The sequence below is a fragment of the Poecilia reticulata genome, chromosome 6 (assembly GCF_904066995.2).
Source record: "Poecilia reticulata chromosome 6, P_reticulata-male-v2, whole genome shotgun sequence".
In the NCBI taxonomy this organism is placed as follows: Eukaryota; Metazoa; Chordata; class Actinopteri; order Cyprinodontiformes; family Poeciliidae; genus Poecilia; species Poecilia reticulata.
In genome coordinates this window covers 24,937,076-24,962,689 of record NC_088835.1, presented here as the reverse complement: position 1 = coordinate 24,962,689, position 25,614 = coordinate 24,937,076, and the positions used below count along the sequence as shown (strand labels likewise).

The following is a 25,614-nucleotide window of genomic DNA, read 5'->3' as shown; positions in this document are numbered from 1 at the left end:
TGACCAACACACTCATTTAAATGCAGAGACAGCCGTGCTTTAAAGAAGTAGTGCTGACAAGCACATAACACAGGTACTGACTGTGATGAGCAGAAACGATTCTTAAGTAAACACACGGCATCTTCTGTGACAAAGGACTGGTATCGGCTTCATTCAGCTGAATATTTAATAGCAAAGAACCAAAATAAGTTACAGCAACCTGATAATGTGCAGTTGAGAGAGATGACACTGGTGTTTTTGTTTTAAAGAAATATAATATCAAGACAATTTTCACAGTTAATTACAGATCATTAATTAGCAGCACATCTGAGAATAAGTCGTATTCACGTATCTGCTGTACTGTCCAACTTCTGTTTCTACCTGGAACCAAATCATCTTGCGAGTTAGAGGAGCTTTTCATGCTCCCTCATCTTGTCTTCTTGTGTCTTCCAGTTCCTCCCCATCCTCATACTCATAGTCCATTGGAACGTTTTCGTACTCCAGCCCCTCTCCTTCATACTCAAACCCTTCTCCCTCACATATCATCTCTTCTGTCTCATATTCAACCAATTCTTCATCATATTCAAGCTCAGCACCATCATACTCGGTCACTGGCACTTCTACGCAGTCCTCCTGCTCCTCGTCCTTAACCAATGTTTCTTCTTCTCTGACATCGGAGTCTTCAATGTTCACAGCAGCTTCGTCCGTTGCCGGTTTTGAGTTGCTGTTCTTCAGGATTCCATGTATCACTGGTTCCTCTCCAGCCTGAGCCAGCTCCTGAGCCAGCTCCTCAGCCTCTTCCTCAGCGGCCTTGCGACGTCTCTCCTTCCTGGCCTCACGGATCTCCATGAACTCAGCAGCCCCTTCCCCAACCAGAAATACATCCTCGCCTACTTTAGGAGGTTCCTTGACGGGATTGTGGTCATAGGAAAATAGATGAAGGGTCCGTAGACGCTTCAGGCTAGGAAGCTCTGTTATTTTGTTTTTATCCAAGTCTAGGATCTCCAGGGACTCCATGCGCAGCAGGACTTTGGGGAAGGTTTCAAAGCGGTTTCCGTACAGCCACAATCCCTTTAGCGATTCCATGCGACAGAAGTCTTGAGGCAGCGCTTTCAGCCGGTTGTCCCCCATCTGCAGGGACTTGAGGTTTGGCAGGTCATAAAGCTCCCGTGGAAATCTGTGGAAGTAGTTGCTCTCCAGCCAGAAGCACCTTAGATTCCTCAGGTTGGTAAACTCAGGCGGAAGGGTCATGAGTCGGTTGCTGCCCAGGTACAGATGGGTGAGGCTGGTGAGCTCGCACACAGCCAGGGGAACGTCTTCTAACTTGTTGAAGTCGAGGGCGAGCGTCCGCAGACCCTGCAGCTGGGAGAAGCTGTCAGGCACCTTGCGAAGTCTGTTCCCGCAAACATACAGCTTTTCCAGGTGCATCAGCTCACAAACACGCGAGGGTAATCGCTTGAATTTGCGGTAGCTCAGGTCTAACACGGGATCACCGCTCTCCAACAGCTCCTCCACTCCCAGTGGAAGCTCTTCCTCTTCCTCCTCCACTACTTCCTTCTCCTTTTCAGTGTCCTCTTCGTCCTCACCATCTTTTGCCCCCTCTTCTTCTTCTTCTTCTTCCCCCTCGGTCTTCCTGGAAGAGTTGCCCATGCTGTGCCAAGCAGACTCTGACTCTGACGTGAGTCAGGGCAGAGTCATTTGATAAGGCAGTGTCTGTGACAAGTGAACTCTCAGTTTGGAAGCTACTGTTGTTTCGTATATGAAACCACAGGCTGCAACCAGCATCATGGTTCGGGCCAGTTAACACTTCTGCAGCCATGCAACAGCAGTTCCTAAATGTCCCTGTCTCCACTGGTTTATTAGGAAATTATCACGTGGTATTATCTGGCAAACAGAATGAAAAAAATAATAATAATAAAAGGATGAGGTAGAGTTAAAAGTAAAAGTTTAGCTTTATCTTTAGTTTTTCGTCTTACCATTGTCTCTTTAACATCCTCGGGACTTTGAAGAGAGAAGTGTCCGGCAGCTTTGAGGTCATGTGATCAGGAAAAGAAAGATCCCCCCCACCCCACCCCCCGAAGTCGTTCTTCTGCGCTTCTTAACTTGCCTGCAGGTGTCAGTGGATAAACCCAGAGTCGGCGCGCCGCTCAGTGACCTGGCCGGCGGGAAAGAAAATAAGTCACATAAAGGTCCGTGTGAGAGTTAATGCAGCTGCTCCCTATTACAGGCCGGGTCTCACCGCGGTAACTATAATCCGCGCTCGGAAAGAAATTGCATGTTGGAAAATTACAGCGCACTTACTGAGTGACTGACGGACTGTTCCTGATGTTGGCTGCTTCTCTCCGTTAGTGTGAAGGCTTGCATTCAGCTGAAGCCTCCCTCTCTCTGTAACCCGAACAGGGGGCATTCACATCACATGGTCAGTTTGTGCTGCGTGTGTAAGAGCAGCGTGAGTAAGTTACTTCGAGTCAACTTTAAAAAAAAACTTTTCGAAGTTTTTTCAAAAAGTTATTTCAAAGGCATATACAGTATATATAAAAGTCAACTTTTTCATATTATATATAATATGAAAAAAAATATATAGGCCTATATATATATAATTTTATTTTATTTTTATTTTTTTACTTTAAAATTAGATTATATTTTTATCCACATATTTATTTGGGAAGTCTCCTTGCCATCACCTAATCTTCAGCTTTCTCCACAGATTTAAATTGGGACTCTTGATGGGCCACGCAAACATTTTTGTTTGACTTCCCGTATGAAAACACATGTTGGTAAAATTACTTTTTAAATAAAAATCTGCAGTGTTTTTTTTTTCCACAGCTTTTCCATTTATTGTTATTCAAAGGGTGCTTTTTTACCAAAGCTTTGAGAATTGCTGATAATTTAATCTGAAATGTCAATAGTAGCTGAATTCCTGCCTTAAAACATTAGTACTTCATCCATTGGAAACATCAGAGCAGCTGGAACATTTCATATTAGCAGTTAAGTAAAACCCAAAAATTTCCAAATGTACCAAAGTAAATTGAGACTTCTATTAAGTCAATCTTCTGCTGAATCCATTAACTATTTGACAGTGAGCTTTCCTGGGCGACAGTATATTTTTTTTTTATTGCGATGGAATGAAAAGCCTAAAGAAAGCTGCTGGGGTCAGATTTTTTTGGGCTTCTGTCAGCCTGATGACTCGTGGCAGAAGAAGCGGACAAACAGGGGCACGGGTCAGCGTGCTGCTTGAGGATAATTCTGTCTGATATGCTGAGGACCAAAAGAGCTGATTTGCACATTTTGATGTTGCATCCAAGTGACCCTGAAATGACACGATGGACTGGAAGCAGTAGATAGGCAAGCAGACAGACAAAGACCTTGGGTGGAGAAAGGACACAGCTGCCGAGGTTAATGTGTTCTGGAAGCACTGCGTGGCCCATGCAGGCAGTACAGGAAACATATGGAAAGAAGACAGAAAGCACAAAATGACATTTGTTTTATGAGGTGCAAAATCATGAAAATGAATAAAATTGTAGACCTACATAGTGCGTTTAGATTTTTCCACATATTAAATAGATGATGAAAGAAGCATAAAAGGTCTGCAATAAGATCTCTAGCTACTGTGCAGCCTTGGGTTAAATGAAGATAGGAGTTATGTGATTTAAAGAAGAAAAAAAACTCTGGCACTTGCTGGTAGCCAAAGGAACTGCAACAGGCATAAAAATAGCATTCACAACATTTTCAACACTTATTGGCACCTGTGGTGAAGATGTGAAAAAAGCCTTGAAATAAATTAATTTTTTGCTGCTCTAAGACAAATTCAGAATGCTTAAAATAAGTAAATTCGGCACTTTGGGCAACCCTTCTTTTTAAATGTGCTTTTTAAATAAAGTGGATTTGGAATTGGATGAGAAAAAAATAGCTAATATAATTAAAAACTTTAATTTGAGTATCACTGGTAGTGAAAAAAAACGTCCCACATTGTGAAAAAAAAAGCTTTTTTCACAAAATCCCACTGTCACAACTAATGACACTAATGACAAAACTTTTTACAACCTGCTTCTATCAGTAAAACAGCTTTTTGTAACATTTCAAGGTTTGATCAAACAGAGAGAGTCTCTCTAACTCCTGTTCTTCATTTTGCCACACAGACTCACTACAGCCTTTAGACGAAGGGACTGATAAAAAAAAAGATTAATAATGTCAAACTATCACTGTGCTGACATCACATGCCACATGTTTTTGCTTCATTATATCATTCTTAGTTTACTCGCAGAAGTCACCAAAATTTCAGCTTAAAGTGTCCAGGTATTTCACTGAGTTTGTGATGATATAAACTCTAATAAGCTTCCCAGGCCTTTAGAAGAGAAGCAGACCTGTATTAACAGTGAGTTTGGTGTCTTCTACATGTTCCTCCTTTGTTTCACAAAGACATTCTGACCAAAGTCTCATCTGACCAAAGCACAAATGGTTTCTGTTTGTGATAGCAGTGATTAGTGAACTTTGTCAGCTGTTTGGCAACTACCATAGATGGTATCTAGTGGTCGTTATGGAGTCTTGGTGACTAAAAAGATCTTTATTTTCTTCTTTTCTGAAGTTCCCTAACATTGAGTGTTGGAGATCTCTTTTATTTTTTACCCTCTCCTATATCTGACTCATTGTGTGTTGTTCCAATATAAATATTGACCGGTGATTATAAGACAAAAAATGTGTCAGATCACATTGACCAACGTAAGAAGAAAATCATAATTCAAAAATTCTAGCCATTGTTATCCACCTGAAAAGTAAGGACAAAGATGCTTTACTAAAATCTATTTTATGAAAACTGGTTATTTTTCACCCACTGAATAAACACACTCAAATCAAAACATTTGTATTTTTTTTTTACCATGAGTTTAAAATAAAAGCTTAATTATTTATACAGATCATTCGCAAAGTGTAAGATGCTGGATGTTTAACCTCTTGGCTTTACAGTTCAAGCAGTTTACAAATTAAATGAATCCATCACTTTACTAAAAAACATGCAGTTAGATGGTTATTATGTTCGGCTTTCAAACTGGCACCTGGAGAGTTTTGAGATCGGGTCACAGACTTTGATGTTCCTTTAGTCATTCCTGAGCAGCTTTTGTGAGACCAAACACGTAGGTGTCAAAGTAACACCCACGTCAATATCAAAAACGCTGCACTGTAAAATGATTAGAAGTGTTACTCAGTTTCTCAAAACACACTTAGCTGCACATAGGTGTTCATGGAAAAATGTTTTAGAAACTCATACGTTAAACTTATCAGACCTGCGACCAAAGGGGTGTGTGAATGTTACTGTTTCTGAAGGGAAACTCAGAAAGTAAATGTGGTGATTGCTACAAGAAACTGTCTGAGCTTGAATATTAACTGGCACTCTGTAATCTGCCTCACTTTTCATTTTAAGAAAAGAGAAGGGTGGCTACAAAGGCTTTGTTGTTTTCAAAAAGTGCATTACACTCTCTGCCTTTAAAATCAGTGTTAAGGAAGGTTAGAGTTTATTTATGTTTGATAACTTCAGTATTTAATGCTTGAAATTTACCTTGTTCATCGCCATTTCTCTTTGTTTTCGAACAGGTCAAATTTATATCATTTTGTACAGCCAGCTTTGGTAGTTTTGCTTATGCTGAATATACTTAATGTGAGCTACAGCCCTAAAAACAACTTGATGTAATGAATCGTAATGAAAAACGTAAATGCAAGAGAGTGAAGTGGAAAAAAAAATACAGACGATCCTGACAATTAAAATAAATGGCATAAAACACCAGAAAAATCAGAAAAGAAATGGCAATTTAGTTTAAAAACACAAACGTCGCTTTGATTTTAATCATTTTATTGGCATAAAAGCACGAGAGAATCACGAAAGAGATAGCAGTTTCATTTAAAATCAAAAAGTTTAAAACAATTGTGCTGCATTTTAAACACTGTATCATCGGAAAGTCGGTCTCACGTTTTGAGAAACGTATATATCTCCAAATAAACCGCAGCCCAGGGCATCAGGATCATCAGGAAGGACGTGATAAGCATCTGTTTATGCTTTCTGAGAATGCCACCGCATCTCCTTCAGTCCGTGCATGGGGCCAGACGGTCCCACGCCCACCAGCTGAACTTTTTCCAGGATCACGCAGGTGACCCGGTGATGTCCAGAGGAGCAGCTCTCTGAGCCAATCGCGTATGTAGCAGCGGTTCGGTTCCTGATAACTGCGTGCCGATTGGCCAGAAAGGCTCGAATGATCCGCTCGAAGTTCGTGCTCCGGGTGGGGGTGAATGAGACGATGAGCGCAGCCTATGAGGGAAGGAAGCTGGAGGATGGATTTTATGATGCTCTCAGTTAGAAAATGAATTCGTGCTGAGCTGGAGCAAACTTATATAAACCGGTGTGGTGATGAGACTAAAACACAGAGGGACTTAAATCATCCAAATCTGATTAATAGCTACAGTAAGTTTTACACAGTTTCTCATTTTAATGTTATTACACGATAGCTGAAGAAAAAAAAAAAATCGAAAAAACATTCAGAATTGATTTGATGGGATATTTTTCATGCATTTGATGTAAGTCTGGCTTGAAGAGTTGCTTTAACAGGCTCAGCCATAAATTCATAACGATGTCAGTTCCCTTTTGTTGTTTTAATGAACTTGTCTCTCAGTGTGTTGCAGCATTTCTTTCAACAGACAATATATTAAGGTTGTTTTTTCCTCTCCAGGTGTGACAATCTGTGGTAAACTGGTCCTGAGCTTCAAGTGAGTCCAAGCAGCATCAGCAGGGACGATGGGAGGTGGAGGACAGCAGACGGAGCCTGCAGAGCCAGGCAGCGGGAAGGCTGCAGGTGTTTACACCTGGGAGGAGGTGCAGAAACACTGCAGCAGGAAGGACCAGTGGCTGGTGGTCAACCGAAAGGTCTACAACATCACCCAATGGGCCAAACGGCATCCAGGAGGGTCTCGGATCATCAGCCACTATGCCGGAGAGGACGCCACGGTAACATCTCTCTTAAAAAGCAAAACTTAAAAATAAAATCTTATTGCATGCAAATAAAGCTGAATATAATCAGATCTTTACTCACTTTTATCAATAGCTCAACAGCCTCAGATAAAGAATAATATGACATATTACAAGTTCATCATTCATTTTATTAGAAAAAGCTACATTTTTAGAACCTGTGTGCACTTCATGTTCATGTCACCTTTAGACACAGAAATGTACAGAAGTAGTCATCCTCTCTCTGACATTTTGTTATGAAGAAACTTTGGTACATTTTTTTTTTATAGTGTCTCTCTGAACTTTGAATCATTGCAGCTTTGTGCTTTCGATACTTTTCACAAAGCATGATCCAAATTCTGCCAAGTTTAATTGTCAAGCAAATATCTTTACATCTGATTCTAAAAGGCTTTGAAGAGTTTACGGTAAAATCACCGGCTGCAAAGTTTTCTCCAAGGATTGTGGCTGCAAAGCAAGCCCCCATCATCACCCACCCCTCCACTACCGTGCTTTACTATTTTTAATGAGTTTCTTGTACTGATAAACCATTTTTTTTTGTTTGTTTTCACTCAATTCTGTCTGGTTTATTGTGCCTCAAAATCTTAGTTTAGACCATATTTCTCCAAATATTTTTTTTTCATTTCTGGAAGACTTGATTTCTTGATTAAACTTCCAATTAATCTGGTTTTTATGTTTTCCCACCTATGCTAAACATTCATATTCACAGCTTCTAGATGCTCATCTGAAACCCCGGACATCTTTCATGAATGAGCTCATACCTGTCCTGAGACACTGATAAGATAATGACCCAGCTGGCTGCTGCACATCAGCTCATTCCTTTGAAAATGTCTCTATTATCCCACACATGGCTTCCGCACTTTGGCTTTGTTTTCTGTTAAATAAATAATGAGACGGCGTAATATGTCATGTCTTGTTTATCTAAGGTTTGGCTGACCTCATTAAGACTATTTAAACCTGTTTGGCTAAATTTCTCTTTGCCAAATCAGCAAAATTCACAATTCAATAATAGAAACAGCAAAACAAAAATCTGTATAACATTAAAAATTAAATATTAAAAATGTCTCCTTATATGTGCAACTATATTGTTATTCCAGTCCCTGCACGTCTTAGATACCTTAATAAATTAGATCATCCTTGAAAAGCTAAATTATATCATTCATTCAGTTTAAAAAGTGAAACTGATATTATATAGATTTATTATACACAATGATATGCATTTTTCCTTAAAATTTCTCTAAATTTAAATGATATGACTTACAACTAATGAAAACCTCCTAAAAAAAAAAAATACAGTTTATCAAAAGATTAGCCCAATACAAATATTTTTATTGCAAAATTGTCTTATCTTGCGTACACAATCGTACGGGAGACTGTTGACGCAACAGTTGTCCGACAGACAGTCGTGTGGCTTGTCCTCCCCATAAAATGTCATTGCCAAAGAAGTAGACTTTTTGTGCCGCATGAAAGCATATTGATCTAAAGTTCAGAGGAAGTAGAAAAGTACACAAACAATAAATAGTACAAGCAAAGCTCATTCAGAATTATAGGGTGGATTCACAAGGCATGAACTGTAACTGCACTCAATGCTACAGGAGCCACCATATCTCAGAAACCGGCTACAAATGTTGTATTTCTTGCATTAGGCCACTTCTAAGGCCACTCCTTGGCCCAATCACCGGAGACATGATTGGGCTGAGGAGAAAAAAGACAGGACTATTGTCCACAGAACTATTTTTAGATCAAAGTACATTCTGTTTTTATTTCACTTAGAAATCAAGGTCAAAGAGTCTGTAGGAGGAGTGGAGAAACACAGAATCCAAGCTGTTTGATCTCTAATATGAAGGTTTCAAGTCAGCTGTAACTTGAGGTGCCATGTCATCAGCTACTGTTTTTTTAAATCAAGTCCAAGGTCAGAGCAGTCGTCTACCAGAAAATTTTACAGCACTTTGTGCTTCATTGCGCTGACAAGCATTTCTGGTTTAATGACCGTGGAATCACATGCCTGATTGGCCAGCGAACTCTCCTGACTCTCCATACGGGATCTAAGGGATCTTTGCAAGAGGAAGACCATGACGATCCAACAGTGCAGATTTGCTGAGGGTCGTCTTTCACGACATGCGCTTCCTCAATGCCACAGTAGCTCCACACAGTGATCACCTCCGTGCCGCTCCACGCTGATGTAAGGAAGTAATTCTTTACTTCCTTCATAGGTTACTATAGTTTACGCTTAAGATGTATTCCTGAATGAATCAAGTTTGATCTTTGATCAGTGATGTCACGTGAACATTGGTGTGAACTTTAATAAACTCATCACCCCATGGCTAATATCTATAAATATGAGTCAGACCAGCTGCAGTTTGTTTATGCTCTTCTTTATTGCCTTTCTAGATAATAAGAAGGAAAACTTACTTAGATATGGATTGTCTCCTGAGGAACAATAATAAATAGATATTCTTGTTTTTTCATATTAATTATAGAAAGTAAAATCAACTCTACCAAAAACAGGTTTTCACACTCACTTGTTCCTGGCAACATTACAGAAACATACGATAAGCAATCTGCACTCTTTTGAATATGTCTAGAATTTTCTTATTTTTCCATTTTATTCATGTCCTTAATTAAATATTAATTCAATTCCTATTTGAGAGATATCTACATGTATTGTGTCTACAGAGTTGACTGATAACCATTCAGTTTGTGTGTTTCTTGTGATGCGAAAACACACAAACCAGAACTATTTTTGTGAAATCCTGCAGTCCAAATTCTTTGTTCATGACTCATTTCAGATGTGCTTTGTTAGTCCAATTAATAAACCTCAAGCATATTTATCTCAAATATGAACAAATGCTGTGGCTTCAAATAGCAAAACCTTAAAGAAAAAGAAATCAAGAAATGTTTCATACACCATAAATATAAACAAATAGCGTTATGTTTTGTGCAGTCCTTTAGTATATCAGTTTATTTTGGTCACTTTTGGAGGGGTAAATGTGTAAAAAACAATATGCATTTGCTTGCTCTACAGGAGGCTTTTACTGCCTTTCATCCAGATCTGAAGTTTGTGCAGAAGTTTCTGAAGCCTCTGCTGGTTGGAGAGCTGGCGGTAACAGAGCCAAGCCAGGATGGGGAAAAAAACGTCAGTCTTTACATTGAAACCTGATCTGAGTTTGCAGATCAATTGACATTTTTTGCTTTATTTCAACAGTTTTACATCTTAGTAAAGCCGTAAAAAAACAAACAAACTATTTCATTCTCTGTTTCCAGGCAGCCATCATAAAGGATTTTGAGTCTTTACGTGCCCAGGTGGAGAAGGAAGGACTTTTTAAAGCCAAACCTTTATTCTTCTGCCTCCATCTTGGTCACATCCTGCTGCTGGAGGCTCTGGCCTGGATGATGGTCTGGTACTGGGGGACGAGCTGGACTCTGACCTTACTGTGTGCTGTCATGTTAGCAACATCTCAAGTAATTTAAGCTCATAGACTATTTTTAATTTTTTGTTGTTTGGAAACTAAATCTCATGATGCTATTTTACCTTCTTCTGTGCAGTCACAGGCTGGATGGCTGCAGCATGACTTTGGTCACCTTTCTGTCTTCAAGAAGTCAAAGTGGAATCATTTGGTTCACAAGTTTGTCATTGGACACTTAAAGGTGACTGTGTAGGTTTCTGCCTTTTGAATAATTTCTGCATGGATGCTAACAGAGGGTTTTTATAGGGCGCTTCAGCCAGCTGGTGGAACCACCGACATTTCCAGCATCACGCCAAACCGAACATCATGAAGAAAGATCCCGACGTCAACATGCTGGCTGTCTTTGTACTGGGAAAGACTCAACCAGTGGAGGCAAGCAGCTGAAAGGAAAAATGTTTCACATGATGCAAACTGTCATGTAGCTGCTCACCCATCGCTGTCCTTCTCTCTGTCACAGTACGGCATTAAGAAGATCAAACACATGCCCTACAATCACCAGCACAAATACTTCTTTCTCGGTATGCTTGTTGGGAGTCATTAAAAGCTAATTAGAAAATTATAATAGCTTTCCAGGAATAATGAATATTTCTTTTGCAGTGGGACCTCCGCTGCTCATACCGATTTATTTTCACATGCAGATAATGAACACCATGATTACTCGTCGTGACTGGGTGGTAAGATTTCCAGACACAGTGCGATGCAGAATCATTACATAAGTCGGAATGGGATTTCAATTTAAGCCTATCTAAAACACATGTTTAGCCACCACACAAGATGAATGACAAATGATTCTTCACAATAAAAAAAGCTTTTTGATGATCTGAATCTTTTGTTTTGCAGGACTTGGCTTGGTCCTTGTCGTACTACTTTCGCTATTTCTACTGTTATTCCCCTCTGTACGGCTTTCTTGGCTCTTTTGCACTCATGATGTTTGTCAGGTAAGAGTTCTGAAGAAAACTGAAAAAATTTGGTAGGTGAGGTCTTTTTTTTACGTTTGTTTTCAGTTAATTGTAAATGGGACAACACCTGATTTTAATTTTCTTTGTTAAATTTATGCTAGTTCCACAACTGATGTTACTTCACTCTCAAAAGCATCATTCTATTCTAATTTGCTGTTGTAAAATAATTTCCCATTTTGGGCTTTTAACCCACATGAACACCATGTTTGCGTTTCATTGCTTGTTTTGCAGGTTTTTAGAGAGTCACTGGTTTGTGTGGGTAACTCAGATGAATCACATACCAATGGAGATTGAGTATGAGAAGAACCAGGACTGGCTGACCATGCAGGTGCCTGTTTTATTAAAAGTAAACCATATAACTGTCATAATAAAGATTTGTATTCTGCTGATGTTGCTTGTCTGCAGAACTCAACCTCCCCAAACAATTTGGCGCCTATAATCTGCTGAACTGCTACAAATGATGTGACTTTGTAAGACTAATTTACTGGGGGGAAAAAAAGTTGTATTCATTTTTTTTATTTACAAACAGAATAGTTTTGATGTTTCACTAAAACTTTGGGTAATATGGCGTATGTCGTAAATTGCCTTGAATGGGACTCTGTAGTTTTTTCTGCAGTTCTTCTGAAGCGTATGTCTGTTTTTAATGCAATCTTGGCAGCAGGTAATAAACCTAATCTCACCAGATTAAGATAGGAAACTATTGATAAAGTGTAGATATTGTGGGTTAATAAATGTGCCACGAGCCTGACCAAAAGGTTTCTTGTTCTCTGCTCATTAGTCCGTCTATTGCACCATGTAAGCTGAAGACACCCATCAATGCATGGTCGTTGACATGTAATCTGTGTACAAAGACTGTACACTCTAAATATTGACTTAGTTCAGGTTGATGTGTTTTACCATGCTTTGTTTTATTGTTAGCTTTAATACACTAATTAATCTCGCCTATAAACCACAGCTGCCCAAGCAGATGAACTAAGTCAAATGATGTATCAACATATCTAGAGTCTTGTCTCATATTATCTTTTTCAGTTACAAGCCACATGTAATATTGAGCAGTCCCTGTTCAACGACTGGTTTAGTGGACACCTCAACTTCCAAATTGAACACCAGTAAGTCAAGATGATTTTGCGCGTGAAATGAGTGTAAGATTTTTCAAACTCGCGCAGAAAAATGCTGAGACATCACAAATGAGGACTCATCTGTTATTTATTGTCTTTTTCTTCAGTCTGTTTCCCATGATGCCGCGCCACAACTACCACCTGGTGGTCCCGCGGGTCCGTGCAATGTGTGAGAAGCACGGGGTCCCGTATGAAATTAAGTCTTTGTGGCGAGGAATGGCTGATGTTGTCAGGTAATAATTACACATTTCCGCAAAATGTGTAAAAATAAAAAATGTCCTTAATAAACAAAAATATCATGAGAATAAATGCACAAATCCTTCTTTTTGTTACCTCTCATTATAGAAAACAGATGCTTGTCAGATCCAAAATGTTTTGGCAATTTACTAAAATTTTAGTTTTGTCTTCTTTTTTTTCTCCTTTTTTTTCTTAGCTCATTGAAATCTTCGGGGGAACTCTGGCTCGATGCGTATCTTCATAAGTGATGAAATGTTTCTAAATGAACTGAGATTGTTCTCTATCTGATCTGCGTGGCTGAAAATCAAGTTATACCTCTAACTTTGTTGGTGTTAAATTAGAACTTTAGAGGGTTGTTGTTGTTTTTTTTCCCTTTTTTAATAACAGAGTTGCTATGCTTACCGTGCATGAAGCATTTACTATATGTTTTTTTTTTTATTTGGAATGTGAACTGAACAATACAGTAAATTAATGTATTTTCTTGTTAAGAAAATCAATGAAAAATGAATCATTTTTAATACAGACAAACATAAAAGATTTTTTAAATCAAAAACATACAATATAAACTTTCTTCTGCCAGTCCTTCATCTGTAACTGTAATTGATCTTCAAATAAACAATGAAATGCTGACCTGCTCGTGTATCTCCTTTTTTATTTTGGCTGCTATACTAAACCATGCATCTTTTCTCTAAAGGATAGTTTAGTTGACAGGTGTGCTAGAAATCTGCTTTGTTGCACCAGCAACGGGTGCTTTCACAGAAAAGCATCAAATCATCTTTGAGCTGCTTTAAAATGATTTCACATGTGCAAAACTGCAGCTGCACCTGACAGCGTCTTTGAGTTAAGAGGCTGAATTACAGGAACAATTTGCTTTAACCGTTTCGATAAGAAACCAAAAAATTGCAGTCAGTCTGAATTTGCTTCTGTTGCAACAGAAGGTATTGCAGGAGTTACAACAAATTACATCTGAAAATAAATAATCTTTAAAGACATTTTACATATTTGAATATAAAATAAAAGATAAAAAATAAAAATAAAACATAATTGCCCAGTAATGGGCAATAAAGTGTATTTTACTGCTTGGTAATATTTCAGAAAAGTAAATGGTGGCAGAATTATTTAAAAACACACACAAAATCAACATTGACCTCACTCCTTGCACCCCAAACATAAAACCTTGCACATTTTATAAAGCTAACATGTTTTTCTCCTGAGAAATTCAAACAGCTGACACATCGCAAAATGAATTATCACTTAGACAACATCAATAAAAGTAACACTGATGAATATATTTGAAATATGTGGACTAGTTGTGGAAAGTTTGTTCTATATCAGGTGACCACGGTGACCATGGCATGACTGTGCACCAGCCTTATCTTTATTCCTTCAGGAAAGTTTTGCAAAGGATAAAGGTGTACATGAGTACAGAACATGATCTGACTGCATGATAAACTTGTGACCTATTAAAGAACTTTCTTAAGGTCCAGAATGACATGGCAGGGTGAGGTAATATTGCTCCTCATTAAATTTGTTTTGGACTTTGTGAAGCTTGCCAACTCGACCTGAGATGGTGCAAAACATCCTCAAAGCATAACTGATGCAACTGCTTGATAAACATAAATTCACATTTTCAGCCATCACAAAGTAGCACATAGAGTACAGTGGACGGAAGATAATGTACAATATGTTTTTTATCACCATCTATGCCGAGTCAACACTTTGCAGAACCAACTTTTACTGAAATGTTAGCATCATTTCCAGGGTTTTTTAAGCCGACCACAAACAGATTTTAAAAAAATCTATTTCTATTGTCTTTTTTGTTTCCTTTTTTAAACCCATTTCTGTTGTAAAGTTGTTGTAAAGTAAAAACCGACTGAATTCAAAGCATCGGTGAATGTCAATTTAGAAATCTTGTGACAGAGTCCACATAGAATATTTTCAATCCAAAGAGGCATTTTTGCTCTTTATCTTAATGAATTAAATTGTACTAAGAACATGATCTAGTTTTCAAGAGAACCTAACATATAAAGTCTTTGTGATTGTTGAATTAAGTAATAAATAATGTCTATTTAACAGATTTAGAGCAAATGAAAATGTCCTACTTTTACAAGAATACAAAAAGGACAATTTTATTAAGTGAAAGCTCTGTATTTACACAAAGTGAAGAAATAACATGCATTTTACAACTTAATGACAAAACAAAAAACCTAAAGAATTTTTTTTTCTATCACTACAGCATCATTCTATTATTCCATGCTATGTAAAAGAAGCATGAACCAACTGAAATAAAAAAGATACGACTATTTTTTTTTTACCTTAAAGTTTAATTATTTAATATTTACTTCTGCAAAGTACCTTTTTGTTATGTTCCCCTACAATTATCTAAAGTTTCTAGCTTCACAGTTCTTTGCCAAGACTCAACAGACCCTTTGTTTTGACTCTAAAATGCTTTAAATAAGTTTTAGACATTTTTCTTTCAGCCACATGATCATCAAAACTTGATGGCAAGTTTCCACGTGTTAAATTTATAATAATGAGTCCAGCAAAACGAGAAGCTGAAATGCTGCATATCAGTTTATTTCAGTGAGTTACACCCGGCAGTTGCTTCACTGCATTAGTTTATCTTCTTTCTGGGAAATGTCCAGCATCTCCAAAGTTACGTGAGACACACCTCCCCTGCTGATTATTTTCTCTTTGCGCTCTCAGACGACCCTGTATGTTTATTGCGCCCCTGATGTCCCGACCAAGCCATCCGAAATGGATGAAAGGTGCGCGCTGATTGGTCAGAAAACCTCGAATGATACGCTCGAAGTTCGCGCTGTGGAAGGAGGGTGACTAAACAGAGGGAACGAGCTGTTGGCTTTTATGGTCTTTCTTATTAAAAGTCGGTCTTTGCGAGGGGAGAAAATAACGTGAGCAGGTCTGTGGACGTGACTGAAGTCCGGGAAAAAAAAGCAACAGGAGTCGGGATTGTGTAAGTTTATTTATTTTTTCTCTAATATCGCTTAACTTAACAGCCAGACTATGTAAAAAAAAAAAAAGAAAGAAAAAAAGAAAAAGGTTGTATAGCATACCCATAAACCAAATATTTAGAATGTATTATGCATGTTTAAAAAGCACCCAAAACGGCATATTTTCTTCTCCTGCGTGTATGGTTTTACACAGATTTCTAGATGCATGCATGACTGTCTTTTAAAAACTCTGGTAATTATTAATTATGTCGCGCCGTTTTGTCTAACTTCATGTGTGAATGACTGGTTGTTTAGCGCTCAGCTGCAGGCTCCCGGATCCAGAGACAGCAGCAGCAGCAGAGAGGAGTATGGGAGTTGGAGGCCAGCAGACTGAGGCTGCAGGGGTTTTCTCCTGGGAGGAGGTCCAGAAGCACCGCAGCAGAAATGACCGGTGGTTGGTCATCAGTCGAAAGGTTTACAACATCACCCAGTGGGCCAAAAGGCACCCGGGAGGATCTCATGTCATCAGCCACTATGCCGGAGAGGATGCTACAGTAAACATGCCGCCTCTTTAGTCAGAATAAAACCAGGATGCATTCATAAACTAACAGTTAACATAAAAGCTTATTAAAAAATACTGACTGGTCTTTTGAAGCAGTTAGATATGCACTTTATTCAAACATTACATTGGAATTCAACAAGAATGAGAGAATATGAGTGGCTCATACAGTCTGATTGCATGGTATGACACAGTGGACACATTATTTTTTCTGTGCTTCCAAAGTTGAATAAGCTCTGCACTGGTGGTACACTTCAGGGGAATTCCTGTTATTTGCTGGATTTTATTTACATCCAGTTTCTTTGTGACACCTGAACCTGAAAAGCTGTTTTTTGAAATGCAATATTCTTAGCATTAATTTCTTCCCACTTCAGGCTATGGGATGCGAAAGGAAGGATGACTTGAGCATTAAATATTGCTAACAAAAGATGAAAATGAATCTATGACATCAGTTTGACTGACAGTGTGAATTAATCTGCAACTTATAATGGCAGTAAACAAGAGCAGTTTTTACATAGCAAGCTTTCTTAGATTATAAAGCTCAGAAATCATCATCTTCATCTGATCTTCCTGAATAGTTCAGGGGGATCAGATGACCCCTCTAAATTTTTTTTAAATTTTTTTTATTTTAATTTAAAAATAAAAGATTTTCTTCAGTTACATTTTTCAATTTCAAAAATTATAATTTTTGAAATTTAAATTTAATTAAATTTTTTTTATTTTAAATTAAATTAAAAATAACCATTTTGTGCTATTAAATTTTAAATTTTTAGGTTTTAAAAATAACCATCCGAAAAATAAAGGTTCAACACCCACCATTTGTAAATATTAGCATTTCTAACAAGCTAACATGCTGTTAAAGTGTCATTCAGTCATTTACATGATTAAGGACGATTTTCTTTGCTGAATTTTTAATTTAGCCCTGCATCTTATGATAAACAAAAAGTAAAAACAAAAACAACTATAACCTTTTCATAATTATACCTCATGGAGAAACGTTTTTAGCATCAATACCAGAAAGAACACCAAAGAAAAAACTGTGCCAGCGATGACCAATGAAGGCGTCATAATAAAGGACCAACAAAGGGCAAATAACTGATTAGTGGCAGATGTTGAATTAGTGAGGAGACACAGTGACCCCCTGGGTTTCAAAATTACAGACTGTGGTGAAGGCAAGTTGTCAGATTTTTTTGCGGAAATTTATTTATGCAAAGAGGCCAAAACTGTAGCTAAAAATGGCCCAATTTGCATAGATTGTGACAAGGTCGAAACTCCAGCTAGACTTGTGGCGGGTGGAACAACTTTATGAGGCTGAAAGGTTTTATTTAGCTTCTGGCCTTTTTGAAGGAAGTAAGTACAAATCAGTCAGGGACATCCTTCACTTACAATAGGTTCCCAAAAGGAGGACTTGAATGGTGTTGTTGAATTCTTCAATTAGTGATCATTTGACATTTTTCTTATGACAATTATATAAAAGCCGATATAATTTTCTTGTCACAGTTTGCCATGATAAAGCATTAAAGGTAAAGATTTTAGCACAATGATCTTTGTTTATCAGGTTGTGTCATTCATTTGTTTTTATATTTTCCGCACTATAAGGCGCACCGGATTATAAGGCGCACTGTCGGCTTTTGAGGAAATTGAAGGTTTTTAGGTGCGCCTTATAGTGCGGAAAATACGGTATATCATAAAAGCTGAAGGTGCAAAAGAGAAGCAGAAGTGAAAATCAGAATGTGGTGGTGTATGAAATAACACAAATTTGAGGAAAATATTTTTTATGTTACAGGGCATTTTCTTCTACTCCAAGCTGTACCAATAACATGATTTTTCTTTTATATTTTTCAGGAGGCTTTCACAGCTTTCCATCCTGATCAAACGTTTGTGCAGAAGTTTCTAAAGCCTCTACTGATTGGAGAGCTGGCAGCGACAGAGCCAAGCCAGGACGGAAACAAAAATGTACAAATAATTCAAGTCTCACAAGAATCTCAGATAACTCGCACAATATTTACTCATTCACAAATTAGTTTTTTTTTTTTTTTCATAACAGGCATTAACAAAACATTGTTACAGCTTCCCTTTTCTCTGCTTCCAGACAACCATCATAAAGGATTTTGAGTCTTTACGTGCCCAGGTGGAGAAGGAAGGACTTTTTAAAGCCAAACCTTTATTCTTCTGCCTCCATCTTGGTCACATCCTGCTGCTGGAGGCTCTGGCCTGGATGATGGTCTGGTACTGGGGGACGAGCTGGACTCTGACCTTACTGTGCGCTGTCATGTTGGCAACATCTCAAGTAAGTTCAACAAAGTTGCCCGTCACATGAATAAATCACCTTATATTATAGAAAATATTGCTTTTTTTTTTTTTTTTTTTTTGCCAGGCGCAGGCGGGATGGCTGCAGCATGACTTCGGTCACCTCTCTGTCTTCAAGAAGTCCAAGTGGAATCACCTGGTCCACAAGTTTGTTATTGGACATTTAAAGGTAACCTTTGCAGTTTTGACCTTTTAAGATTTTTGGTGATTTTTTTTCCTGTTTTTGAGAGTCCTGTGTTTTACAGGGAGCTGCAGCCAGCTGGTGGAATCACCTTCATTACAATCATCATGCCAAACCAAATGTCCTGAGCAAAGACCCTGACGTCAACATGTCGGGCATCTTTGTTCTTGGATCTGTTCAGCCTGTGGAGGCAAGCAACTGGAAGAAGATTTGTTTTAAGTGTTTTAAGAAACTTGTAGCAGCTCACAAACTGTTTTCTCCTCATTTGTTTCCTCTCACAGTACGGCATGAAGAAGATCAAACACATGCCCTACCATCACCAGCACCAGTACTTCTTTTTATGTACGTTTGTCAGAAGTCATGGAGCATGAGAGAAATGAGATGAACAATTTGTCATGACAAAAATAAATAATCATAATAATTTGCCTGTGTTTCAGTGGGGCCGCCTCTTCTCGTCCCAGTCGTCTTCAACCTGCAAAATCTAAACGTCATGATTTCTCGCCGAAACTGGGTGGTAAGATTTTGGACCGTATGCTTTGCAGTGCATGGAATTACTTACATTTCTAAAAAAAAAAAAGGCACAAATGGTAAAAGTTTATGTGAGCATATCACTTTAATGTATTTTATTGGCACAGGACAACATACAGTATTTTCAAGAGTATTTTTATTTTTTTTAATCAGGATTTGCAAACATGAAAACATGAGAAAAAAATGTTTTAAACAATGAAATTTTGTTTTTCCTTTTTTTTGGTCATTTAAAGGATCTGGCTTGGTATTTGTCCTTTTATATTCGATATTTCTCCTGTTATGTGCCCCTATATGGCGTTTTCGGCGCTGTGGCTCTTAACCTCTTTGTTAGGTAAGAATTTGAATTGTTAATTATTTAATCATTTGTTGCTTACTTGTTAATTTCATTCATTTGGCAAATGGTTAAAATTATTCCCAAATGTTTCCAAAGTTGTTTCTATGATTTGTGTCTAAAAAACAGTTAAAAATAATTTATATACTGTGATTAAATAGTACTTGTTATTAAATGTTTTTCTAATTGTTGTTAAGTTTTTTTTTCTGAGCTGGGAGTAATTTAGACTTTCACCAAATAGACCAATTCCTAATCATTATCTGAAACACAGTGTAGCTTATTTTTCTTAGCAGTGACATTCTTTTTTTTTTAATAATTAAGAAAAATAATAATGATGATAATGCTAATATTTAATTAACAATTTATGTAGACATTAAATATTGTTTTTATTTTACTCTGACCCTGGATGGATCAACCAGTTTTAACAGAACAAAAGGTCCTGACCTCTGAGTCACATCATGTTGATGTTTGTCAAATTCATATAACCTGTATGAATGTATATTAGACCATTACGTTAGGTTATCTGCTACCAGAATATGTACGTTATTATTAAAAGATATGTCTTAATAAAAAAAATGTCAAAAACTGCAAGTGTATGAAATGCAGAATCATTAGACGACATTTTTAAAATAGTTTATTTTGCAGGTTTTTGGAGAGTCACTGGTTTGTCTGGGTGACTCAGATGAACCATCTTCCAATGAATATAGATTATGAAAAGAACAGAGACTGGCTTACTATGCAGGTACGTTCTTTTAAAAAAAATTAAATTTATATTTATTAAATACATTTGTCCATAATATATAATTTTTAACAAGGAAATATTTAATCTTGCTTGTGAGAGGAGAGACAGATCAAAAGATTGACATTCTGATCTGTGTCCAATGCAGACAACTGACCTTAGCTAGTTTTTATTATCCCTTGTGCTGTATTACTTTGTCTACCGTACCTGACCCAAAATCCCCTTAAGCTGTCTCCTCACTCTTTAGCGCTGCTCACAGTAGAATCTGAAACTTTCTTCTAGTCACTCAAACTAGTTTCAACACAGATAAAGTTAACCTACCTACATACGTACATATTTTCCTACATTCTCAGTTTTAATTCAGCAGAGGTGTCCCTGTGACTCACTGATTTGGGTGGCCAGACCACAAATGCAGTTCACACTTTTTAGATGTCTACCTAACAATTGTCAAACATGTATTACTTTTCTTTTGCACTACTTTGTGCTCCATTATCACTTTTTTTGCCTTCTACCTCATCAACTAAGCAATTACAGCCACTGTGCTTTACAAATAGATTAAAAAAGCCAGAAAGTAAATTGTGTGATTCACAGAGAAAGTTCGAACAGACTGCTGAAATCGTGCATTAAATTAAAAACATTTTACTTAGAAAACTAATGTCTGTTAACCTGTAATTTAAAGCACTAAAGATTCAATTTCGTGCTGGCAAACTAAGCATAGTGTTTCATTTACCATCCAGACTGGCATTTAATGTCTATAAGCTCATTTCAGAGGTTTCTGTTCATCATGCTAATTGAGATTCATTTATTAAGAAACAAACTTTACATTAACTTATATTCCCACTGCAGCTACTCAAAAATTCTTGACTCGGGGAAACAATCAACTAAAATAACATTAATCATTCAGGATATTACGTTCTGCCAAACTTCTCAGCAACCCTTTTTTTGCTCTGTTAGTTGTGGAAATGCTCCACTGTGGTTCTAAGAAATGTCTCGACACACGTAAAGGAGTTTGCTGTGTGTTAGAATCAATGAGGGTACATTCGTTGATTTGAATCGCCTCATTTGTCTCATCAGAAAAGTGTTTCTTGTCATTTTGTACCTCTAAAGTGAGGAGCATCATTAACAAGCTAATGCTTCTGCACCGTTTTCTGTTTCAGCTACAAGCCACATGTAATATAGAGAAGTCCTTCTTCAACGACTGGTTCAGCGGACACCTCAACTTTCAGATCGAACACCAGTAAGTCGACAGCGGTTTACTGTCTTTTGCAAGACAAATATGGATACTAATAAGGTGGCCGTTTTCCTGTTAACTTGTTGTTTCCACTCAGATCAAAGACACTGACAGATATCTTAGTTGGCATTTAAAATGCTTCGCGTGACTTTAGCGATGTTAGCACTTTGAGTTCTCTATTGTTTCTGATTTAATATTGCCATTCTCCAGCGGGTGGGGGATGAAATTTGGTCCTAAACTATTAGAGATTTAAAGCTCTACTGTTAATCACGTCAGTTGGTTTGACTTTGATTCTTCTAATAATTGAATTACATTTTTTTTTTTAAGTCTGTTTCCGAGAATGCCGAGGCACAACTACCACCTGGTTGCTGCGAGGGTCCGTGCGCTGTGTGAGAAGCATGGGGTCTCTTACCAGATGAAAACGCTATGGCGAGGCATGACTGACGTCGTCAGGTAATAACTCAGACAGGATAGGCAGTTGAAGCAGAAAGTCACACTTATTGAAAATAGTCCTTCATTTGATTTAAAATGCATGAGCAGAGCAGTGACGGCAGAGGTAATCTGTCTTCTTCCAGTTCACAACAACACACTGCTCGCCTGCTCACCAGTTTCAAACTGATGTTTTCCCTTTTTTTTCTTTCCTTCTTGCTTTTTTTCAGTTCACTGAAAACTTCAGGTGATCTCTGGCTTGATGCCTATCTTCATAAATGAAGAGCTGCATATAAATCAAGTGATCTGCTTTTGCATCAAAAACATGTTGAGTGTTGAGAATGAAAAGAAAAACAACAGAAAATGTGACTTTTTTTCACCATTTTTGAAGATGGTGTTGTTAATGGACTGAAAAACTATTTAAAGCTTATAGGATTTTAAATGTAAAGCTTATAGGATCATCTTAAAATATCTTTAAAATTGAAGACAGTTTAATTATTTTTAATTAAGTTATCTTAATTTAAATAAGATAATTAATTCAATGTTTTTTTTGGTAAACATTTTCAGTCACACTGACTGCAATAAGACAGTTAATATGATGACTTTTTTTCCAATAGTAATAAGTAACATTGCTGATAGAATGATTGTCCTCTTATTGTAATCATTCAGTCATACAAAGGTTAAATATTATCAAATCTCATAACCTTCATTTTGCTTTCTTCGGTTTTAGACCTGCAACCTTTTAATTAATTTTGTTCTTTGTTGCATAATAAACAAGTTGTTGTCTCCTACAACATTTAGTGTTATTACTGGAGAGGCAAACATAAGAAATATTCTCTAAAAAATAACGATCAAATTTTTGTTATATTTTGTAAGTAACTCGGCATTGTAAACTTATTGACAGATGTGTTGTAATGTGCAGGAACTTACAGAAGGAATTCGTGACGAAAGTTATAAAGTGAAATAACAGTGAAAGGATTTATGCACCCTTGGATGTTGCAAAATATTTTAGAAGTACAAATAAAACGTTTTGTATTTTCCTGTTTTCCTATGTGTCAATTATTTTTGTCATAAAACACATAATCGAGTTCAATGAAACCCTGCAGAGAGATAGTCCATGCTTTAAACAAAGCATATTTTAAGTTGTTGCAAGATTCAATTAATAACCATGCCTACAGAAATGACAGGTTTAGCGCATATGCATAAGGAAGGACGTTTTGAGGAGGTTCCCTCAGGACAAAATAATATGAATGACAGAGTGGAAAAATAACGTTTGGCAAGGATTTGTTAGTCCGGAAAACGTATCGCCATCAAGAAAACAGTTAGGAGACGAATCACAAGAGGTAAGGGTGAAACTTTTAAAGCACAGAAACCTGTTTGGTGTTTTACAAAAATGGTGTACAGTAGAGGAAATGGGCACTTTTAGAGCTTGAAGGATCACGTCTTCATTTGAAAAACATGTCATCTGAAGCTTACATGTATTTTTTCTATCTTTTTCTTGACTGTCCCCTCTTCATAGGCAGTATGATGTGAAGAGATTAAACATTATAAAGGGACACCAGCATCTGCATCACAATGCAGTTTTATTAACTTCTCCGTTTTGCAGCATGGACAGACAAAAATAACTCGAGATAACAAAATGCAAATTTTCAAGTAGGTTTTCATTTATTAATTTTAAAAAGTCATCCAGAACAAGCTGGCCCTATGTGAAAAAGTAATATCCCCCTTTATCTAGTAGCTGGTTGTGCTACCCAGTGTTAGCAAAATCTGGTTAGAAGTCTCTTCTGGAGGAAGTCCTCTCTTTTATGCAGCACAGTTTTAATTCAGCCACATTAAAGCATGAATTTGTTGTTTTTGATTATTCCACGCCGTCGTAATCACTCTTAACTTTGACTTTGTCACTTCAAAACCTTCAATTTCTTTGGAGGTGGACTTGGTGCAGCATTTCAGATCATTGTCCTACTGCAAAACAAAAGAGATCTGTAAGGACTGCAGTGCTTTTTGATAGTGCTATATATATTGAATAATTACATAATTATTTCATAATAATTACATAATTACATTTATGTAATTATTAGGGTGAAATGTCTGTAAATGAACATCAAATTAATTTGGGGCTCCTGGTGTTTGGAAATACATTATTTACTGAAATATTCTCTTGTGACGATTTGTCTCTTTTAAAGTGAAAGAAAACCTCACTTTTTCTAATATAGTTTGGAAGAGATGATGAATTAATCCTTAAACAATAAAAACATTACCCATGGTACCTCATACATTCTCTTTTCTTTTTCTTTTTGCATCTCTTCAGCCACATGAAATAGACATAAAAAGCTGATTGTTCACTGTGGGAATCTGGGTCATGCTGCGGCTGACTGGACCTCCCAATGAATACATCGTCTCCAGTTACCATTCCTTTATTAGCAGATCGCGTTTCCTTGCAGCACTGACTGTCCACTGAGTGTTAATGTGCAGAAAATGTGTATTTTTTTCCCCACTAATAAATATTTTACATGATATACAAAAAGGATTTAAGCATGTTTTTCATTAGACTCTCAATTTTGCAATAAGATTAGCTGTTTTGATTAGCTGCAGGCAAGAAATCATCATCATTAATGGAAACGCCAAGCTAGCAAGCGAATGTTCAAACGATATTTGAAAGTCAAATGCGCTCCTGATCTCCGACTGGAGCGAAGGTTCATTTTTCGGCAGGACGACAAACCCAAAGCATGCAAAATCTCAAAGGAGTGGCTTCTGAGCCCCCCTGTGAATCTCTGCAGAGATCTGAAAATGCCTGCACAGGCGTCTCCCATCCAACCAGATGGAGTTTGTCAAAATGTACAAAACGTGAAGAGCTGTGAATACTTTCCAGATGCATTGAAAGTATTCAATGCATTGTGTTGTGAGTTGAAAGGGAAAAAAACCCGTCACTGCTCTTAAATAGCAAATATCATTAGCCAGATAATCAATAAGTTAACCAAATTCAAACACGAGTAAACACTAAAATGATAGAATTAAGTTTCGGTCCTTATTTTTACAACAGCTAAACTCAGCATTCATAAATACATTAATAGGTTATAAAGTGACCTACTGGACTTTATGCAGCAAACTAACAATCAGAGAGAGACCAGTTGGTGAAAGGATCAAGTTAAAGTTTTGATTGTAGAAGTAAAACAGTGATTAACTGAAAGTTTGTATTGAATTCTGCCAGATCCTATCAGATTTTAATTACTAAGACATTTAATTACATTTTAACAGATAAAAAATAAAGTGGAAAATGATGGACACCCTTCCACACTGTAATTACAGATCTATCTGCGGTGCATAAATTAAGTTAACAGATTAAAGTAATTATTTCACATGATCCGCTTTTAGAACTGCAGCGAGAATGTGTCAAATAAAATTAAACACTCTTAAACATGGAGCAAATGCCGAATGACACCTAGGAGACAAAATGAACAGGAACTTACAGGAGAAACGGCTGATAAGCACATAAAAGGACAGCAAAGAGACAAAAAGAATATGCATTAATGGGCATTAAAAATGTCCAGAAAGATATGTTTCCACAACTGGACACAAAACTGAAAAATGA

General features: G+C 37.2%; 3 protein-coding genes across 3 annotated transcripts; 2 read left to right on the top strand and 1 right to left on the bottom strand.

The window, feature by feature from the left end:
* Positions 1 to 152: 152 nt before the first annotated feature.
* Positions 153 to 2,460, bottom strand: lrrc10b (leucine rich repeat containing 10B). Its single transcript, XM_008412124.3, has 3 exons — positions 2,281 to 2,460; positions 1,956 to 2,134; positions 153 to 1,863 (listed from the first exon to the last, which is right to left on the bottom strand). Exon 3 carries the CDS (start codon positions 1,627 to 1,629, stop codon positions 397 to 399), a length of 1,233 nt encoding a protein of 410 aa, XP_008410346.1. The 5' UTR covers positions 1,630 to 1,863; positions 1,956 to 2,134; positions 2,281 to 2,460; the 3' UTR covers positions 153 to 396.
* Positions 2,461 to 5,785: 3,325 nt separating this feature from the next.
* LOC103466509 (acyl-CoA Delta-4 desaturase-like) lies at positions 5,786 to 13,396 on the top strand. The gene is made up of 13 exons (XM_008412125.3): positions 5,786 to 6,427; positions 6,693 to 6,967; positions 10,011 to 10,121; positions 10,250 to 10,447; positions 10,532 to 10,633; positions 10,699 to 10,824; positions 10,910 to 10,970; positions 11,050 to 11,126; positions 11,293 to 11,390; positions 11,643 to 11,739; positions 12,441 to 12,520; positions 12,637 to 12,762; positions 12,963 to 13,396. The coding sequence occupies exons 2-13, from the start codon at positions 6,758 to 6,760 to the stop codon at positions 13,012 to 13,014; spliced, it is 1,338 nt and encodes a 445-aa protein (XP_008410347.1). The 5' UTR covers positions 5,786 to 6,427; positions 6,693 to 6,757; the 3' UTR covers positions 13,015 to 13,396.
* A 1,972-nt stretch (positions 13,397 to 15,368) lies between these two features.
* On the top strand, positions 15,369 to 23,070 carry LOC103466510 (acyl-CoA Delta-4 desaturase-like). Its single transcript, XM_008412126.3, has 13 exons — positions 15,369 to 15,740; positions 16,033 to 16,271; positions 18,122 to 18,232; positions 18,369 to 18,566; positions 18,654 to 18,755; positions 18,832 to 18,957; positions 19,049 to 19,109; positions 19,205 to 19,281; positions 19,529 to 19,626; positions 20,272 to 20,368; positions 21,523 to 21,602; positions 21,924 to 22,049; positions 22,256 to 23,070. Exons 2-13 carry the CDS (start codon positions 16,086 to 16,088, stop codon positions 22,305 to 22,307), a joined length of 1,314 nt encoding a protein of 437 aa, XP_008410348.1. The 5' UTR covers positions 15,369 to 15,740; positions 16,033 to 16,085; the 3' UTR covers positions 22,308 to 23,070.
* The last annotated feature ends 2,544 nt before the right edge of the window (positions 23,071 to 25,614 follow it).